The sequence below is a fragment of the Bombina bombina genome, chromosome 1, assembly GCF_027579735.1.
Source record: "Bombina bombina isolate aBomBom1 chromosome 1, aBomBom1.pri, whole genome shotgun sequence".
Lineage (NCBI taxonomy): Eukaryota > Metazoa > Chordata > Amphibia > Anura > Bombinatoridae > Bombina > Bombina bombina.
The window spans coordinates 300,473,058-300,488,152 of NC_069499.1; the positions used below are offsets into that span (position 1 = coordinate 300,473,058).

Genomic DNA, 15,095 nt, shown 5'->3' on the forward strand with positions numbered 1-15,095 from the left:
ATTCAACTAAAGAGTTCTGTTTTTATATTTTGGAGCCTTTATAAAATGTCCTTAATTCACACATCTGCAGTTTAATCCAATGAAAAAAGAATTATAATTATATATAGTCACTCTAGGAAAGGTTCTACAGAGAACCAAGAATTCCCATGTTTAATGGACTGTTTTTAAATGACCACCTGGAACTGGAAAAGTGGCTGCTGTTTGTGCAGATTGCATGGCCATTCTCCGCAATAGAGTCCGGTCTTTCAAGAAAATAATAAAAACTACACCAAGACACAGAGACAGACATAAAGGTTGAGCCTGTACAGCCTTCAATAGAGAAACGCTTATTATGCAGTGTTGCCATGCTACCTGCATGGTGTTCCATCTTCTTTTAATAAAAACTGCACCAATGCACAGTTATATAGGATGAGCTTCTGTATAAAGGTTGGGAACTGCTTAATCGGTATGATGAAATCTGTTTATGTTGTGTCACTATAAAACATGATGATAAAAAACAATGTATGCTTACCTGATAAATTAATTTATTTCATAGTGGTGAGAGTCCACGATCAATTACTCATGGGAATTACTCTTCTCTACAACTAGAAGGAGGCAACGATTCCCAAACCCCCAAGAGTGTTATAAAACATCTCCCACATACCTCAGTCTAACGTATAGCCAAGCAAAGTAATGTAAGAAAAAGGAATAAGAGCTAAAAAAGGCGAAGGGAAAGAAATGTGCTAAAAAAAAATCTAACCCCAAAAAAACAAAGGGTGAGGTCTCGTGGACTCTTAATGCCATGAAAGAAATTAATTAGGTAAGCATAAATTATGTTTTCTTTCATACAGGTGGTGAGAGTCCACAATCCATTACTCATGGGAACCAATACCCAAGCTGTGGAGTCCACAATACAATAAAGGGAGGGATTTAAAAACAACATCTTTTTTACAGAGAAAATAAATCCACAACCCCAAAGAATTTTTTTTTTTTTATTTTATTTTATTTTTATAATGCACTTAAAAACAGGCATAACCATCAGACAACTGCCTGAAGAAACTTTTTACCAAAGGCTGCTTCAGAGAAAGCTAAAACATAAAAATGGTAGAATTTAGTAAAAGTATGCAAAGAAGACCAAGTAGCTGCCTTGCAAATTTGATCAACTGAAGCCTCATTCTTAAAAGCCTAAGAAGTGGCAACTGACCTAGTAGAATGCTGTTGCTGCTCCTGTCTGCTTTATTCATATTGACTATAGGTCTGATGCTTTATTGTTTTTAAAGTGAACCTAATAAATACCTACACTTTTGCTTTGAACCATCTTGGCTTTTGTTTTTGTGAATCGGACTGACTGTGAGCCGGAACCTTTGTTGGTGTTTCTATGACCTAGTAGAATAAGCAGCAATCCATTGTGGCGGAGGCTGACCTGCCCCCAAATAAGCTCTGTGAATCAAAAGTTTTAACTAAGAGGCTAAAGAAATAGAGGCCTGATCTTTCCTAGGCACAGAAAAAAAAAAGTTGAAGTTTGACTAAAATCCTTTGTAGCATCAACATATTTCAATGCCCTAACAATATCCAGAGAAAACAAAGATCTTTCAGAAGCATTCTTAGGATTAGGACACAAAGAAGGAACAACAATCTCTCTACCAACGTTGTCTGAAGAAACAACCTTATGGAAAAAAATTAAATGATGTCTGTAAAACAGCCTTATCCTGATGAAAAATCAGATAATGAGACTCACAAGAAAGAGCAGACAATCCAGAAACTCTTCTAGCAGAGGCTATAGCCAAATTCAATAACACTTTCCAAAAAAGTAGTTTAAAATGTCCAATTTATGCAAAGGTTCAAAAGGAGAAGCTTACAAAACCCTTAACATTAGGATAAGATTCCATGGAGGAGAAATAGGCTTGATAACAGGTTTAATACGGACCAAAGAATGAACAAAACAATGAATTAACAATCCCTTCTGTGGAACAAAACTGAAAGAGCAGACATCTGCCCTTTCAGAGAACTGACAGATAGACCCTTATCTAGGCCATCCTGCAAAAACTGAAGAATCCAAGGAATTCTAGAAGAATGCCAGGAAAAGCCATTATTTTTACAGCAGGAAATTATGGTTTTCTAAACCTTGTGATAAATCTTTCTAGAAACAGGTTTACGAGCCCGAATCACAGAATCTCAGAAATCCCTATGTCTCAGAACTAAGTGTTTAACTTCCATGCCAAGTTTAGAGACTTGAGGTCCAAATGCAAAAGGACCTTGGGAAAGAAGGTCTGACAGCAGAGGAAGTGGTCAAGGTACTGCTGTAACATGGTATGTATGGAAACAGAGATGAGACTCCCTTTTCCACAGAAGCCAAGCTTGAAGGGCCCTGAATATTGCACCAGTTCCAGAACACTGATTGGCAAACTCGCCTCCCGAGGATCCCAAATCACCTGTGCTGTCAGAAACCCCCAAACATCTCCACAACCTGTAAGACTTGCATCTGTGGTGATCACAGACCCAGTAGGATGAGAAAAGGAAGCCTCCTGAAGAATAGACTGGTGATTTAACCACCAAGTCAGAGAGAGGAGCGTATTGGGATCTAAGAATATCTGTTGTGATATTTGAGTATAATCCTTGCACCATTGGTATAGCATACAAAGTTGAAGAGGTCTCCTATGAAAACAAAGGGGATCGCGTCCGATGCTGCAATCATGAGGCCTAGTACTTCCATACACATAGCCACTGAAGATTTAGACAAGCTGAAAAAATTTTATGCATCTCTTTTCTGTTAAGAAAAGAGTCATAGACACTGAATCTATATGGAAACCTAAAAAGGTGACTTTTTGTTTGAGGTATCAAGGAGCTCTTTGGTAAATTGATCCTCCAACCATGTTTTTGAAGTAAAAACGGTTGTTTTGTGTAAGATTCTGCTAAATGAAAAGGATTGAGCTACTACCAAGATTACGTCCAAATAGGGAAACACCACAATACCCTGCACTCAGATTACAGATAAAAGGGCACAGCGAACATTTGTAAATATTCTTGGAGCTTTTGCTAGGCCAAAACGGGACAGCGACAAACTGGTAATGCTTTTCCAGAAAGGAGAATCTCAGAAACTGATAATGTTCTGGGTGGATTGGGATGTGAAGGTACGCATCCTGTAAAACTATTGTAGACATAAAGTGACCTTGCTGAATGAAAGGCAGGCTATAATCCGTATAGTTTCCATTTTAAATGTTGGAATTCTTACAAAAATTTTTTTTTTTTTTTTTTTTTTTTTTTTTTTTTAGAGTTTTTAGATCCAAAATTGGTCTGTAAGAATTTTCCTTCTTTGATACAATGAAGAGATTTGAATAAAATTCTATCCCTTGTTCCTGTAAAGGTACTGGGACAATTATTCACATATTTTCCAGGTCTAAAACAGATTTTAGAAATGCTTGGGCTTTCATTGGATGTTTTGGAATATGGGTGAGAAAGAAATCTCCCCATATGAAGTTGTATTCTGAATCCAAATCGATTACCCTGAAAAATAATGTTCTGAATTCAAGTATTTTAGATTCTAACCTAAATTATTGAAAAAGTTTAATATGCCCCCTACTAGAAATACAGGATGGGGGCTGCACCTTCATTGGGTTGTATGGGCTGAATTAGGTTTCTGAAACTGTTTGTATTTGTTCCAAGTTGAAGGTGTCCAGACTGACACAGAGGGTTTAGGGGAGTAGGCAGTCTTCTGTTCTGTTCGGACAAAAGGAACAAAATCGGTTTGGAGTCTTAAATTTCCCTTTGTCTTGGGGAAAGAACACTCCCTTATCTCCTGTAATAGTAGAAATAATAGAATCCAGTTGAGACATAAATCAATTCTTACCTAGGAATGAAAGATAGTAATCAGGTTTTAGATAACATATAAGCATTCCATGATTTAAGCCATAAAGCTTTTCTGGTAAGAATAGCTAAAGACATAGTTTTAATGTTAATTTTCATGATATCAAATACTGTATTGCAGATGAAATTATTTGCATGTTGAAGTAAATACAAAATAATGGAACAGTCCGGGATTAGAATATAACTGCTGAGAAAGTAGAAGCAGAAGCTACGTCAGCAATAGATATGGCTGGTCTTAGAATATAGCTAGTAGGTAAATATGCCCTTCTTAGATAGGATTCACGTTTTCTATCTAAAGGGTCTTTAAAAGAAGTACTGTCTTCTAAATGAATAGTAGTACATTTGGCTAGAGTGGAAATTGATTGCCCCATCAACTTTGGGGACTGTTTCCCATAACTAAGTTAGCAGTAGGTAAAGGATATAGCTTTTTTTAAACCTTGAAGAAGGGTTAAAGAAGGTACCTGGTTTAGACCATTCGTAATCATATCAGAGACAGCATCAGGTATAGGAAAAATCTCAGGAAGATGACAACTGTTTTATTTACTGAATTGAAACGATTACAGGGTTTATCATCAGAAGGCTTCTTCAATCCCTAAAGTAACTAAGACTTCCTTCTAAAGAGAACAAATGTGTTCAAATGTAAATAAGAAGGAATTATCAGGTTCTGTGTCTGATAAGGGAGCCTGCCTCAGAGGAATCCTCATCAGAAGTTACTTCAGTATTTTAATGGCCAGTACAAATAATATTAGTTAAAGGTAAAATCTGTGCTGAACTTTTCTGTTTATTTGAAGGCGATAATGCAGTCAGGGCCTTCTCAATGGCCGTAGCAATAACATTTTTCATTGCTGGGGGTACACCATCTGCATCCATCTGTATGGGAGAAACAGTTGGTGCATGTGTAGACATAGAAACATCATTTGATTGATCGGTATGTGATAAAAATTCTAAACATGAGTCGCATAAATGAGTTAAAGAAGCTACTTCAGTTGTTTTACAATAAGCACATTTAGCTTTGGTAGAAAGCTATTCAACCGGCTCAGTACCTATGGTAACTTAAGGGAAAGGTTGGTGCTGCTCCATTATGGCAAATAAAAACACATAATTAAAGTTTCAACAATATACTATTATAACCCCTCTTTTTTGCAAGCTTCTGAGAAATGGGAAAATTGTGTCTTAGTATATCGTTTGCTAAAACACTATAAAACTGTCAAGCAGAAGCCCCCAAAAAACAGTAAGGTTTAAATGGAGTACAAAATGTTCTCTAACTGAGCGGTTTTAATGATAACATTTGCTATGAGTAAATAATCAGAGCATCTAGCTGGTATAGCCCTTTGATGCACAATCTCAGGAGCAAGGAGTTGAGGGGGCTTGTCTTAACAGAAAAAAAAAGGGAGCGGAAACAACTGAAACTGCGCACTATATGGCACGATTTGATGACGTGCTCTTACCTATCACTAAAAAGTGCGTCACGGCAAGCGTGCTCGTGCGCATAAGTTACACAAATAAAGATAGGGTTTAAGTAAGCTCTTGTTATACTGCTTAGCCTCCCAGTGTTTTAGTAAGCTTTATAAAGTGCCCTGCTCTGAGCATAATTTTATTTAATTTTTTTTTTTAAACCCTTCTTTAAGATGCCCCCTTCATTGCACCGCTGCCCTTCCATACCCATATATCAGCATTCCATGTGTTATATAAGCCATTAAGGTCATACAAATCATATGCTCTTCAAAATAAAAAATAAATAAATCTTATAAGTGCAAAAACACGGGGGGAATAGTGCCTGTCCTGGGATATATATATATATCATGCATATACACACAGTAAAAAAAAAAACTTTCTTTAAAAAAGTGCCCAATCCATAGCTGATAGTGTCCACATAAAGGAATTTAAAATATACTTACCTCAGACACTAATCCACTGATTGCAGTACTCCTTTCACTTCCCTCTGTGAAACCAGGCTCCAATATGCTCTGAAGTGCCTTTCACTGGAGGCAAAGTTTAAAAACTGAGGTTTGTGTGAGGGGTATTTATAGGCTTTTGGGTAACTTTGCCTGGAAGGAATGTATATCCCATAAGTAACAGCTCTTGGAATCTCGCCACCTATATGAAAGAAATAGTATTCTCTATCCTAATCATGAAAGACAAATCTTGGGTTTCATGTCCGTTTAACAACCCACAATCCACTGTATAATAAAAATAAGCAGAAAATCCGTGAGTAATTTAATTTACAAACATTTAATTGTCTGCAAAAACTGAAAAATGGATTGTACTCTGGCTACCCACTGCTCATTGTATTCAGCTCATCTTGATAAGAATGGAAGACAATGTCTCAGTTTTCCCGCCATTCCCACACCTCCAGACAGCCCGGCACCTCCATAGGAGCCACAGTCTCATATATAATCCCAATACCTAGGGGTGGCGGTTTTGGGGTGATCCCGGTGGAGCGGCAGCACTTCCAGGGTGTCATGTTAAAGCTCTCGGTCCCCAGCATGATTTGTTACTGGGGACCGGGGTTACAGTCCGTTGAAGTTATGGGGTTAGGGGTGTCCAAAACCCCCAGTTCCCAAAGGAGCTCCCCTCTGATAATTGCCACAGCTCTTGCCCTTCATAGGGGCTACCAATCCCCAAAAGAGCAGAGCTCTGGGGCAAAGGGCTGCTGGAGCGACCAGGGGTAAATTTAGCGGGTGTCCTGCTGTCCTGTGGCCGACCGGGAGTTCCAGGAGCTCGGCCAGCCTAGGAGGGTTTTCCTGGTCATAGACAAGCTCTTCACAAAACAAGCAAACAAAAGCTTCCAGAGATTGTGGTTGCTCTGAGGAGCCCAAAACCACTGAGAAACAGGGGTGAGGTTGTAGGGGAGGTTGGGGGGTAGCCTTAGATGTCTGGTATCCGTGACAAAAGCTCATGCAAGAATACCCATTTAAATGGGCTAGGCTACCTCTATTTCCCACCCCACAGAGAGGTTGACTTTTTGCTGCAGGTCTCCTGTTAACATATCTTAAAGCAGTGTACAGTACAATGTCTTTTTAACTTCAAAGAGATCACATTCATGACACATTAAAAAGGAAAGATAAAACAGCCAGCATCATGCCTATTTTTGTGATTTTTCTAAAACACTTTACATCAGAAATTCAATAATGCATAATGTAGTATTTTAAACAGCATTTAAATTTGCTTTGCAACTATTTATATAGATACAATAACGCAGTATTAATAACTGCTAGCCTAAAACAGATTATTAATACAACTTATCATAAGTAGATATGGGTAGATAAGTGATAAGTATTGTTAATTATTCTGATAATAAATGGGAGATTACTACAATATAGGTGTGAACATTTCTATTCATGAAGTTCAAACTCTACCTAACTCTATATACAGAAGCAATTACTTTAGTTTATAATTCACTTTATTTTGACATAATATATAACTATGCATTTAATCATGTACTGGAAAAGAAACAAACAGCATGAGATCTTATAATAAATGACAGCGCTAGTCAAGCAGAGCAAAGACTCACATGGGGCGTGGAACATAATGAGAACCGAGGGATGATCCTTGACAAATTGATCAAAGTCAGCGTCTGTTAGATGATAGACTGCGCTGTCCTGCTCTGCCCACGGAACCTCTGGGGCTTCAGCTTTTGGGGGCTGCGGGCTGAAATAAAAAAAGAAGAGCTCTGCAGATAAAGGGACTGTGCCATCTTTATTACTAAAAGTTATTAATCTGATTGATTGCTACTTGTGTCACTAAATTAATATGAAATTGTAATAGATGAATAACTAACTGGCCCTCTCCATTGTAAAGCAAACACAATAAAAGAGCCAGGTTTATCCAAAAAAAAAAGCCACGCAGAGGGAAGTTAACAAAGAACTAGATAATGATGTAAAACAATTTATGTAAGAACTTACCTGATAAATTCATTTCTTTTATATTGGCAAGAGTCCATGAACTAGTGACGTATGGGATAGTAATACCCAAGATGTGGAACTCCACAGAAGAGTCACTAGAGAGGTAAAAAGGAGATAAATATAATAACAGCCATTTTCCGCTGAAAAAAATTAATCCACAACCCAAAATATAAGTTTATTCTCATAAATTAAAAAAAAAAAACGTAAACATAAGCAGAGGAATCAAACTGAAAAAGCTGCCTGAAAAACTTTTCTACCAAAAACTGTTTCCGAAGAAGCAAATACATCAAAACGGTAGAATTTTGAAAATGTATGTAAAGAAGACCAAGTTGCTGCTTTGCAAATCTGATCAACTGAAGCTTCATTCTTAAAAGCCCACAAAGTGGAGACTGATCTAGTAGAATGAGCTGTAATTCTCTGAGGCGGGGCCTGAACCGACTCCAAATAAGCCTGAAGAATCAAAAGCTTTAACCAAGATGCCAAGGAAATGGCAGAAGCCTTCTGGCCTTTCCTAGAACCAGAAAAGATAACAAATAGACTAGAAGTCTTCCTGAAATCTTTAGTAGCTTCAACATAATATTTCAAAGCTCTTACAACATCCAAAGAATGCGAGGATCTCTCCAAAGAATTCTTAGGATTAGGACACAAAGAAGGAACAACAATTTCTCTATTAATGTTGTTAGAATTCACAACCTTAGGTAGAAATTTAAATGAAGTCTGCAAAACTGCCTTATCCTGATGGAAAATCAGAAAAGGAGATTCACAAGAAAGAGCAGATAATTTGAAAACTCTTCTAGCAGAAGAGATTGCCAAAAGGAACAACACTTTCCAAGAAAGTAGTTTAATGTCCAAAGAATGCATAGGCTCAAACGGAGGGTCCAAAGAATGCATAGGCTCAAACGGAGGGTCCAAAGAATGCATAGGCTCAAACGGAGGGTCCAAAGAATGCATAGGCTCAAACTGAGGAACCTGTAAAGCCTTCAAAACCAAAATTAAGACTCCAAGGAGGAGAGATTTATTTAATGACAGGCTTGATACGGACCAAAGCCTGTACAAAACAGTGAAGATCAATCAGGAAGCTTAGCAATCTTTCTGTGAAATAAAACAGAAAGAGCAGAGATTTGTCCCTTCAAGGAACTTGCAGACAAACCTCTATCCAAACCATCCTGAAGAAACTGTAAAATTCTAGAAATTCTAAAAGAATGCCAGGAGAATCTATGAGAAGAAAACCATGAAATGTAAGTCTTCCACATTCGATAATAAATCTTCCTAGAAAAAGATTTACGAGCCTGTAACATAGTATTAATCACTGAGTCAGAGAAACCTCTATGACTAAGCACTAGGCGTTCAATTTCCATACCTTCAAATTTAATGATTTGAGATCCTGATGGAAAAACGGACCTTGATACAGAAGGTCTGGTCTTAAAGGAAGTGGCCAAGGTTGGCAACTGGACATCCGAACAAGATCCGCATACCAAAACCTGTGAGGCCATGCTGGAGCTACCAGCAACAGAAACGATTGTTCTATGATGATCTTGGAGGTCACTCTTGGAAGAAGAACTAGAGGCGGGAAGATATAAGCAGGTTGGTAACTCTAAGGAACTGCTAACGCATCCACCGCCACAGGATCCCTGGACCTGGACAGGTACCTGGGAAGTTTCTTGTTTAGGTGAGAAGCCATAAAATCTATTTCTGGAAGACCCCACATCTGAACAATCTGAAAAAACACATCTGGATGGAGCAACCACTCCCCCGGAAGCAAAGTTTGACGGCTGAGATAATCCGCTTCCAAATTGTCTACACCTGGGATATGAACCACAGAAATTAGACAAGAGCTGAATTCCGCCCAAGCAAGTATCCGAGATACTTCTTTCATAGCTAGGGGACTGCGAGTCCAACCCTGATGATTGACATATGCCACAGTTGTGATATTGTCTGTCTGAAAACAAATGAACGGTTCTCTCTTCAACAGAGGCCAAACCTGAAGAGCCCTGAAAATAGCACAGAGTTCTAAAATACTGAAAGGTAACCTCGCCTCTTGAGATTTCCAAACCCCTTGTGCTGTCAGAGATCCCCAGACAGCTTCCCAACCTGAAAGACTTGCATTTGTTGTGATCACAGTCTAGGTTGGACAAACAAAAGAGGCCCCTTGAACTATACGATGGTGATCTAACCACAAAGTCAGAGATAGTCAAACTTTAATATTTAAGGATATTAATTGTGATATATTTGTATAATCCCTGCACCATTGATTCAGCATACAAAGCTGGATAGGTCTCATATGAAAACGAGCAAAGGGGATCGCGTCCGATGCTGCAGTCATGAAACCTAAAACTTCCATGCACATAGCTACTGAAGGGAATGATAGAGACTGAAGGTTCTGACTAGCTGAAACCAATTTTAATTGTCTCTTGTCTGTTAGAGACAGAGTCATGGACACTGAATCTATCTGGAAACCTAAAAAGGTGACCCTTGTCCGAGGAATCAAGAAACCTTTTGATAAATTGATCCTCAAACCATGTCTTTAAAGAAACAACACTAGTTGATTTGTGTGAGATTCTGCAGAATGTAAAGACTGAGCTAGTACCAAGATATTGTCCAAATAAGGAAACACTGCAATACCCTGTTCTCTGATTACAGAGAGTAGGGCACGAGAACCTTCGAAAAGATTCTTGGAGTTGTCGCTAGGCCAAATGGAAGAGCGACAAATTGGTAATGCTTGTCTAGAAAAGAGAATCTCAGAAACTGATAGTGGTCTGGATGAATTGGAATATGAAGATATGCATCCTGTAAGTATATTGGGGACATATAATGCCCTTGCTGAACAAAAGGCAGAATAGTCCTTATAGTCATTATTTTGAAAGTTGGCACTCTTACAAAATGATTCAAAATTTTCAAATCCAAAACTGGCCTGAATGAATTTTCTTTCTTTGGGACAATGAATAGATTTGAATAAAACCCCAGACGCTGTTCCTGAAACGGAACTGGTATGATTACCCCTGAAAGCTCCAGGTATGCAACACACTTCAGAAAAGCCAGAGCCTTTACCGGATTTGCTGGGAAGCGTGAGAGAAGAAATCTTCTCACAGGAGGTCTTACTCTGAATCCTATTTGGTACCCTTGAGAGACAATACTCTGAATCCATTGATTTTGGACAGAATCTGCCCAAATGATTTGGAAGAATTTTAACCTGCCCCCTACCAGTTGAGCTGGAATGAGGGCCGCACCTTCATGCAGACTTTGGGGCTGGCTTTGGTTTCTTAAACGGTTTAGATTTACTCCAACTTGAAGAAGGTTTCCAATTGGAAACAGGTTCTTTGTTGGAAGGATTAGGTTTCTGTTCCTTATTTTGTCGAAAGGAACGAAAACGGTTAGAAGTTTTAGATTTAGCCTTAGGTCTTTTATCCTGAGGCAAAAAACTCCCTTCCCCCCAGTGACAGTTGAAATAATCGAATCCAACTGAGAACCAAATAAATTATTACCTTGGAAAGAAAGATAGTAATCTAAACTTAGATACCATGTCAGCATTCCAATATTTGAGCCACAAAGCTCTTCTAGCTAAAATAGCTAAAGACACAGATTTAACATCAATTTTGATGATATCAAAAATGGCATCACAGATAAAATAATTAGCATGTTGAAGCAAGTGAACAATGCTAGACAAATCAGGATCCCTTTCCTGTTGTGCTAAACTTTCCAACCAAAAAAGTTGATGCAGCTGCAACATCAGCCATAGAAATGGCAAGCCTGAGAAGATAGCCAGAATATAAATAAGCTTTCCTTAGATAAGATTCAAGTTTCCTATCTAAAGGGTCCTTAAAGGAAGTACTATCTTTCATAGGAATAGTAGTACGTTTAGCAAGAGTAGAAATAGCCCCATCAACTTTGGGGATCTTTTCCAAAAACTCCAATCTAACTTCTGGCAAAGGATACAATTTTTTAAACCTTGAAAAAGGGATAAAAGTAGTACCATTCCTTGGAAATCATATCAGAAATAGCATCAGAAACTGGAAAAACCTCAGGAGTAACCACAGGTTTATAAACAGAATTTAAACGTTTACTAGTTTTAGTATCAAGAGGACTAGTTTCTTCAATATCCAATGTAATCAACACCTCTTTTAACAAGGAAAGAATATACTCCATTTTAAATAAATAAGTAGATTTGTCAGTGTCAATATCTGAGGAAGGATCTTCTGAATCAGATAGATCCTCATCAGGAGGAGGATAATTCAGTAGGTTGTCTGTCATTTGAAATTTCATCAACTATATGAGAAGTTTTAAAAGACCTTTTACGTTTATTAGAAGGCGGGATAGCAGACAAAGCCTTCTGAATTGCATCAGCAATAAAATCTTTTATATTCACAGGGATATCATGTACATTATTGTTGAAGGAACAACAGGCATTGTACTATTACTGATGGATACATTCTCTGCATGTAAAAGCTTATCATGACAACTATTACATACCAGAGCTGGAGATATAATTTTACAAACTTACAACAGATACACTTCGATTTGGTAGAGCTGTTATCAGTCAGCAGGGTTCCAACAGTGATTTCTGAGACAGGATCAGATTGAGACATCTTGCAAATGTAAGAGAAAAAACAACATATAAAGCAAAATTCTCAATTTCCTTATATGGCAGATTCAGGAATGGGAAAAAATGCAAACAGCATAGCCCTCTGACATAGAAAAAAGGCAAGAGGCATATAGGAATGAGGTTTTAAATAATGAAATTATTTGGCGCCAAGTATGACGCACAACACAAAATTAAATTTTTTGGCGCTAACAATATCCGGAAATGACACAAGACGCAACCTTGTGCAAGGAAACTCTGCGTCAACTAAGACTCCGGAAATGACGAATTTGTGTACATAAACCTGACTCATGGCAAATAAGTACAATACATATATTTAGAACTTTTTATTAATACATAAAGTGCCAAACCATAGCTGAGAGTGTCTTAAGTAATGAAAACATAATTACCGAAAGACCCCCATCCACATATAGCAGATAGCCAAACCAGTACTGAAATAGTTTTCAGTAGAGGTAATGAAATATGAGAGTATATCGTCGATCTGAAAAGAGAGGTAGGAGATAAATCTCTATGACCGATAACAGAGAACCTATGAAAAAGATTTCCCGTGAGGAAAACCATAGGATTCAATAGGTGATACTCCCTTCATATCCCTCCGACATTCACTGTACTCTGAGAGGAATCTGGCTTCAAAATGCTGAGAAGCACATATCAACGTAGAAAATCAAGCACAAACTTACTTCACCTCCATAGGAGGCAAAGTTTGTATATCCCATACGTCACTTGCTCATGGACTCTTGCTAATTACATGAAAGAAAGCAGTGCAGAAATCAAAATAGTTTCAAGCATTTAGGGTACTGATGTCTCTCTATACATTTTTTTTTTTTGGGGGGGGGATAAAAACAAAGAATGTAAGGTTTTCACCAAATTCACTGGCTATAGAAACTGACAGATAATGGGTCACTGTCTGTCTGATGGAAACAAGGAGAAAATACTGCAAGCAGTGGGAAGTTAGTTGTATTATGGTGCCTGGGTGTGTTATGCTGTGTGGATTTGTGTGTGTGCATGCGTGTGTTTGTGCATGTGTATGTTATGCTGTGTGGGTTTATGATTGTGCGCTGCAAGAGTAATATAAATATGAGATGCATAAACAGCTCAGCAAAACTAAATCAAAAACTGCTGATTAAGAAGCCCAAACAATTCTTTAAAAAAAACACAACTAAATAATAATGTTGTTTACTGTGTTTTGTATACGCTGAGCTGCACTTTGGAACATGCACTCATGTAATAAATGAACTTTGCACAAATATGTAAAAACAAATAATAGCTGCTATGACTTTATCCACTGTATATGAATGTTTACAGTGAATACTGCTTGAGGTTTATACTCACTCTTTCAACCATTCTACAATGTTATTAGCTGTAGCTCCAACGTTTTCAAAGGTAAACCTAAATTTTCCATTCCTAAAGAGGGGAAAAAAAGAAGAAACAACAAAAAGCACAAATCAAATTACTAGCAAACTTGCATATTTCAGACAAGTACAGCAGGAACAGTCATGAGAGTAGATGTTTGCCCTTGGCACCAAATGAATGAACAACAATCCTAGTATTTCTCTCTAGAGCCAAGCAACACCAGAGACACTTACTCAAAGTACAATATTGTGGGATATCCTTTCACATTATATTCTTCTTTCAATCTGTCAAACTCCGGAGGATGCACATTCATCCCAGCGAGGACCTATGAGACACACAGTGTAATTCAGCTCTTGAGTTTAGCTATCATCACTTGTTTATGCAAACACCCTTTATATTAATGATTATAAAAAAAAAAAAAACATAATTTATGCTTACCTGATAAATTTATTTCTCTTGTAGTGTATCCAGTCCACGGATCATCCATTACTTATGGAATATATTCTCCTTCCCAACAGGAAGCTGCAAGAGTCCACCCACAGCAAAGCTGCTATATAGCTCCTCCCCTAACTGCCATATTCAGTCATTCGACCAAAAACATGCAGAGAAAGGAAAAACCATAGGGTGCAGTGGTGACTGTAGTTCAAATGAAAAAATTACCTGCCTTAAAGTGACAGGGCGGGCCGTGGACTGGATACACTACAAGAGAAATAAATTTATCAGGTAAGCATAAATTATGTTTTCTCTTGTTAAGTGTATCCAGTCCACGGATCATCCATTACTTATGGAATACCAATACCAAAGCTAAAGTACACGGATGATGGGAGGGACAAGGCAGGTACTTAAACGGAAGTTACCACTGCCTGTAAAAAACCCTTTCTCCCAAAAATAGCCTCCGAAGAAGCAAGGTATCAAATTTGTTAAATTTGAAAAGTATGAAGCGCAGACCAAGACTCCGTCTTGTAAATCTGTTCAACAGAAGCCACATTTAAAAAAGGCCCAAGTGAAAACCACAGCTCTAGTAGAATGAGCTGTAATCCCTTCAGGAGGCTGCTGTCCAGCAGTCTCATAAGCTAAATGAATTATGCTTTTTAACCAAAAAGACAGAGAGGCTGCTGAAGTCTTTTGACCTCTCCTCTGTCCAGAATAGACAACAAACAAGGTGAACGTTTGATGAAAACTGTAGTAGCTTGTAAGTAAAACTTTAAAGCACAAACCACGTCCAATATTGTGTAATAGACGTTCCTTCTTTGAGGAAGGATTAGGATACAAGCATGGAACAACTATCTCTTGAGTGATGTACTTGTTAGATACCACCTTAGGAAAAAAACCAGGTTGGTACGCAGGACTACCTTATCCGTACGAAGGACCAGATAAGGAGAATCACATTGTAACAC

The 15,095-nt window shown here is 38.0% G+C and overlaps 1 protein-coding gene across 1 annotated transcript in view; it reads right to left on the reverse strand.

Annotated features, from left to right (window-relative positions):
* PDIA5 (protein disulfide isomerase family A member 5) overlaps positions 1-15,095 on the reverse strand; it is a 326,999-nt gene that overhangs the window by 132,995 nt on the left and 178,909 nt on the right. The window contains exons 9-11 of the mRNA XM_053698070.1: positions 13,932-14,023; positions 13,678-13,749; positions 7,358-7,494 (exon numbers count right to left, since the gene is read on the reverse strand). Coding sequence (XP_053554045.1) covers positions 7,358-7,494; positions 13,678-13,749; positions 13,932-14,023 — 301 coding nt within the window. The remainder of the gene's footprint in view (positions 1-7,357; positions 7,495-13,677; positions 13,750-13,931; positions 14,024-15,095) is intronic.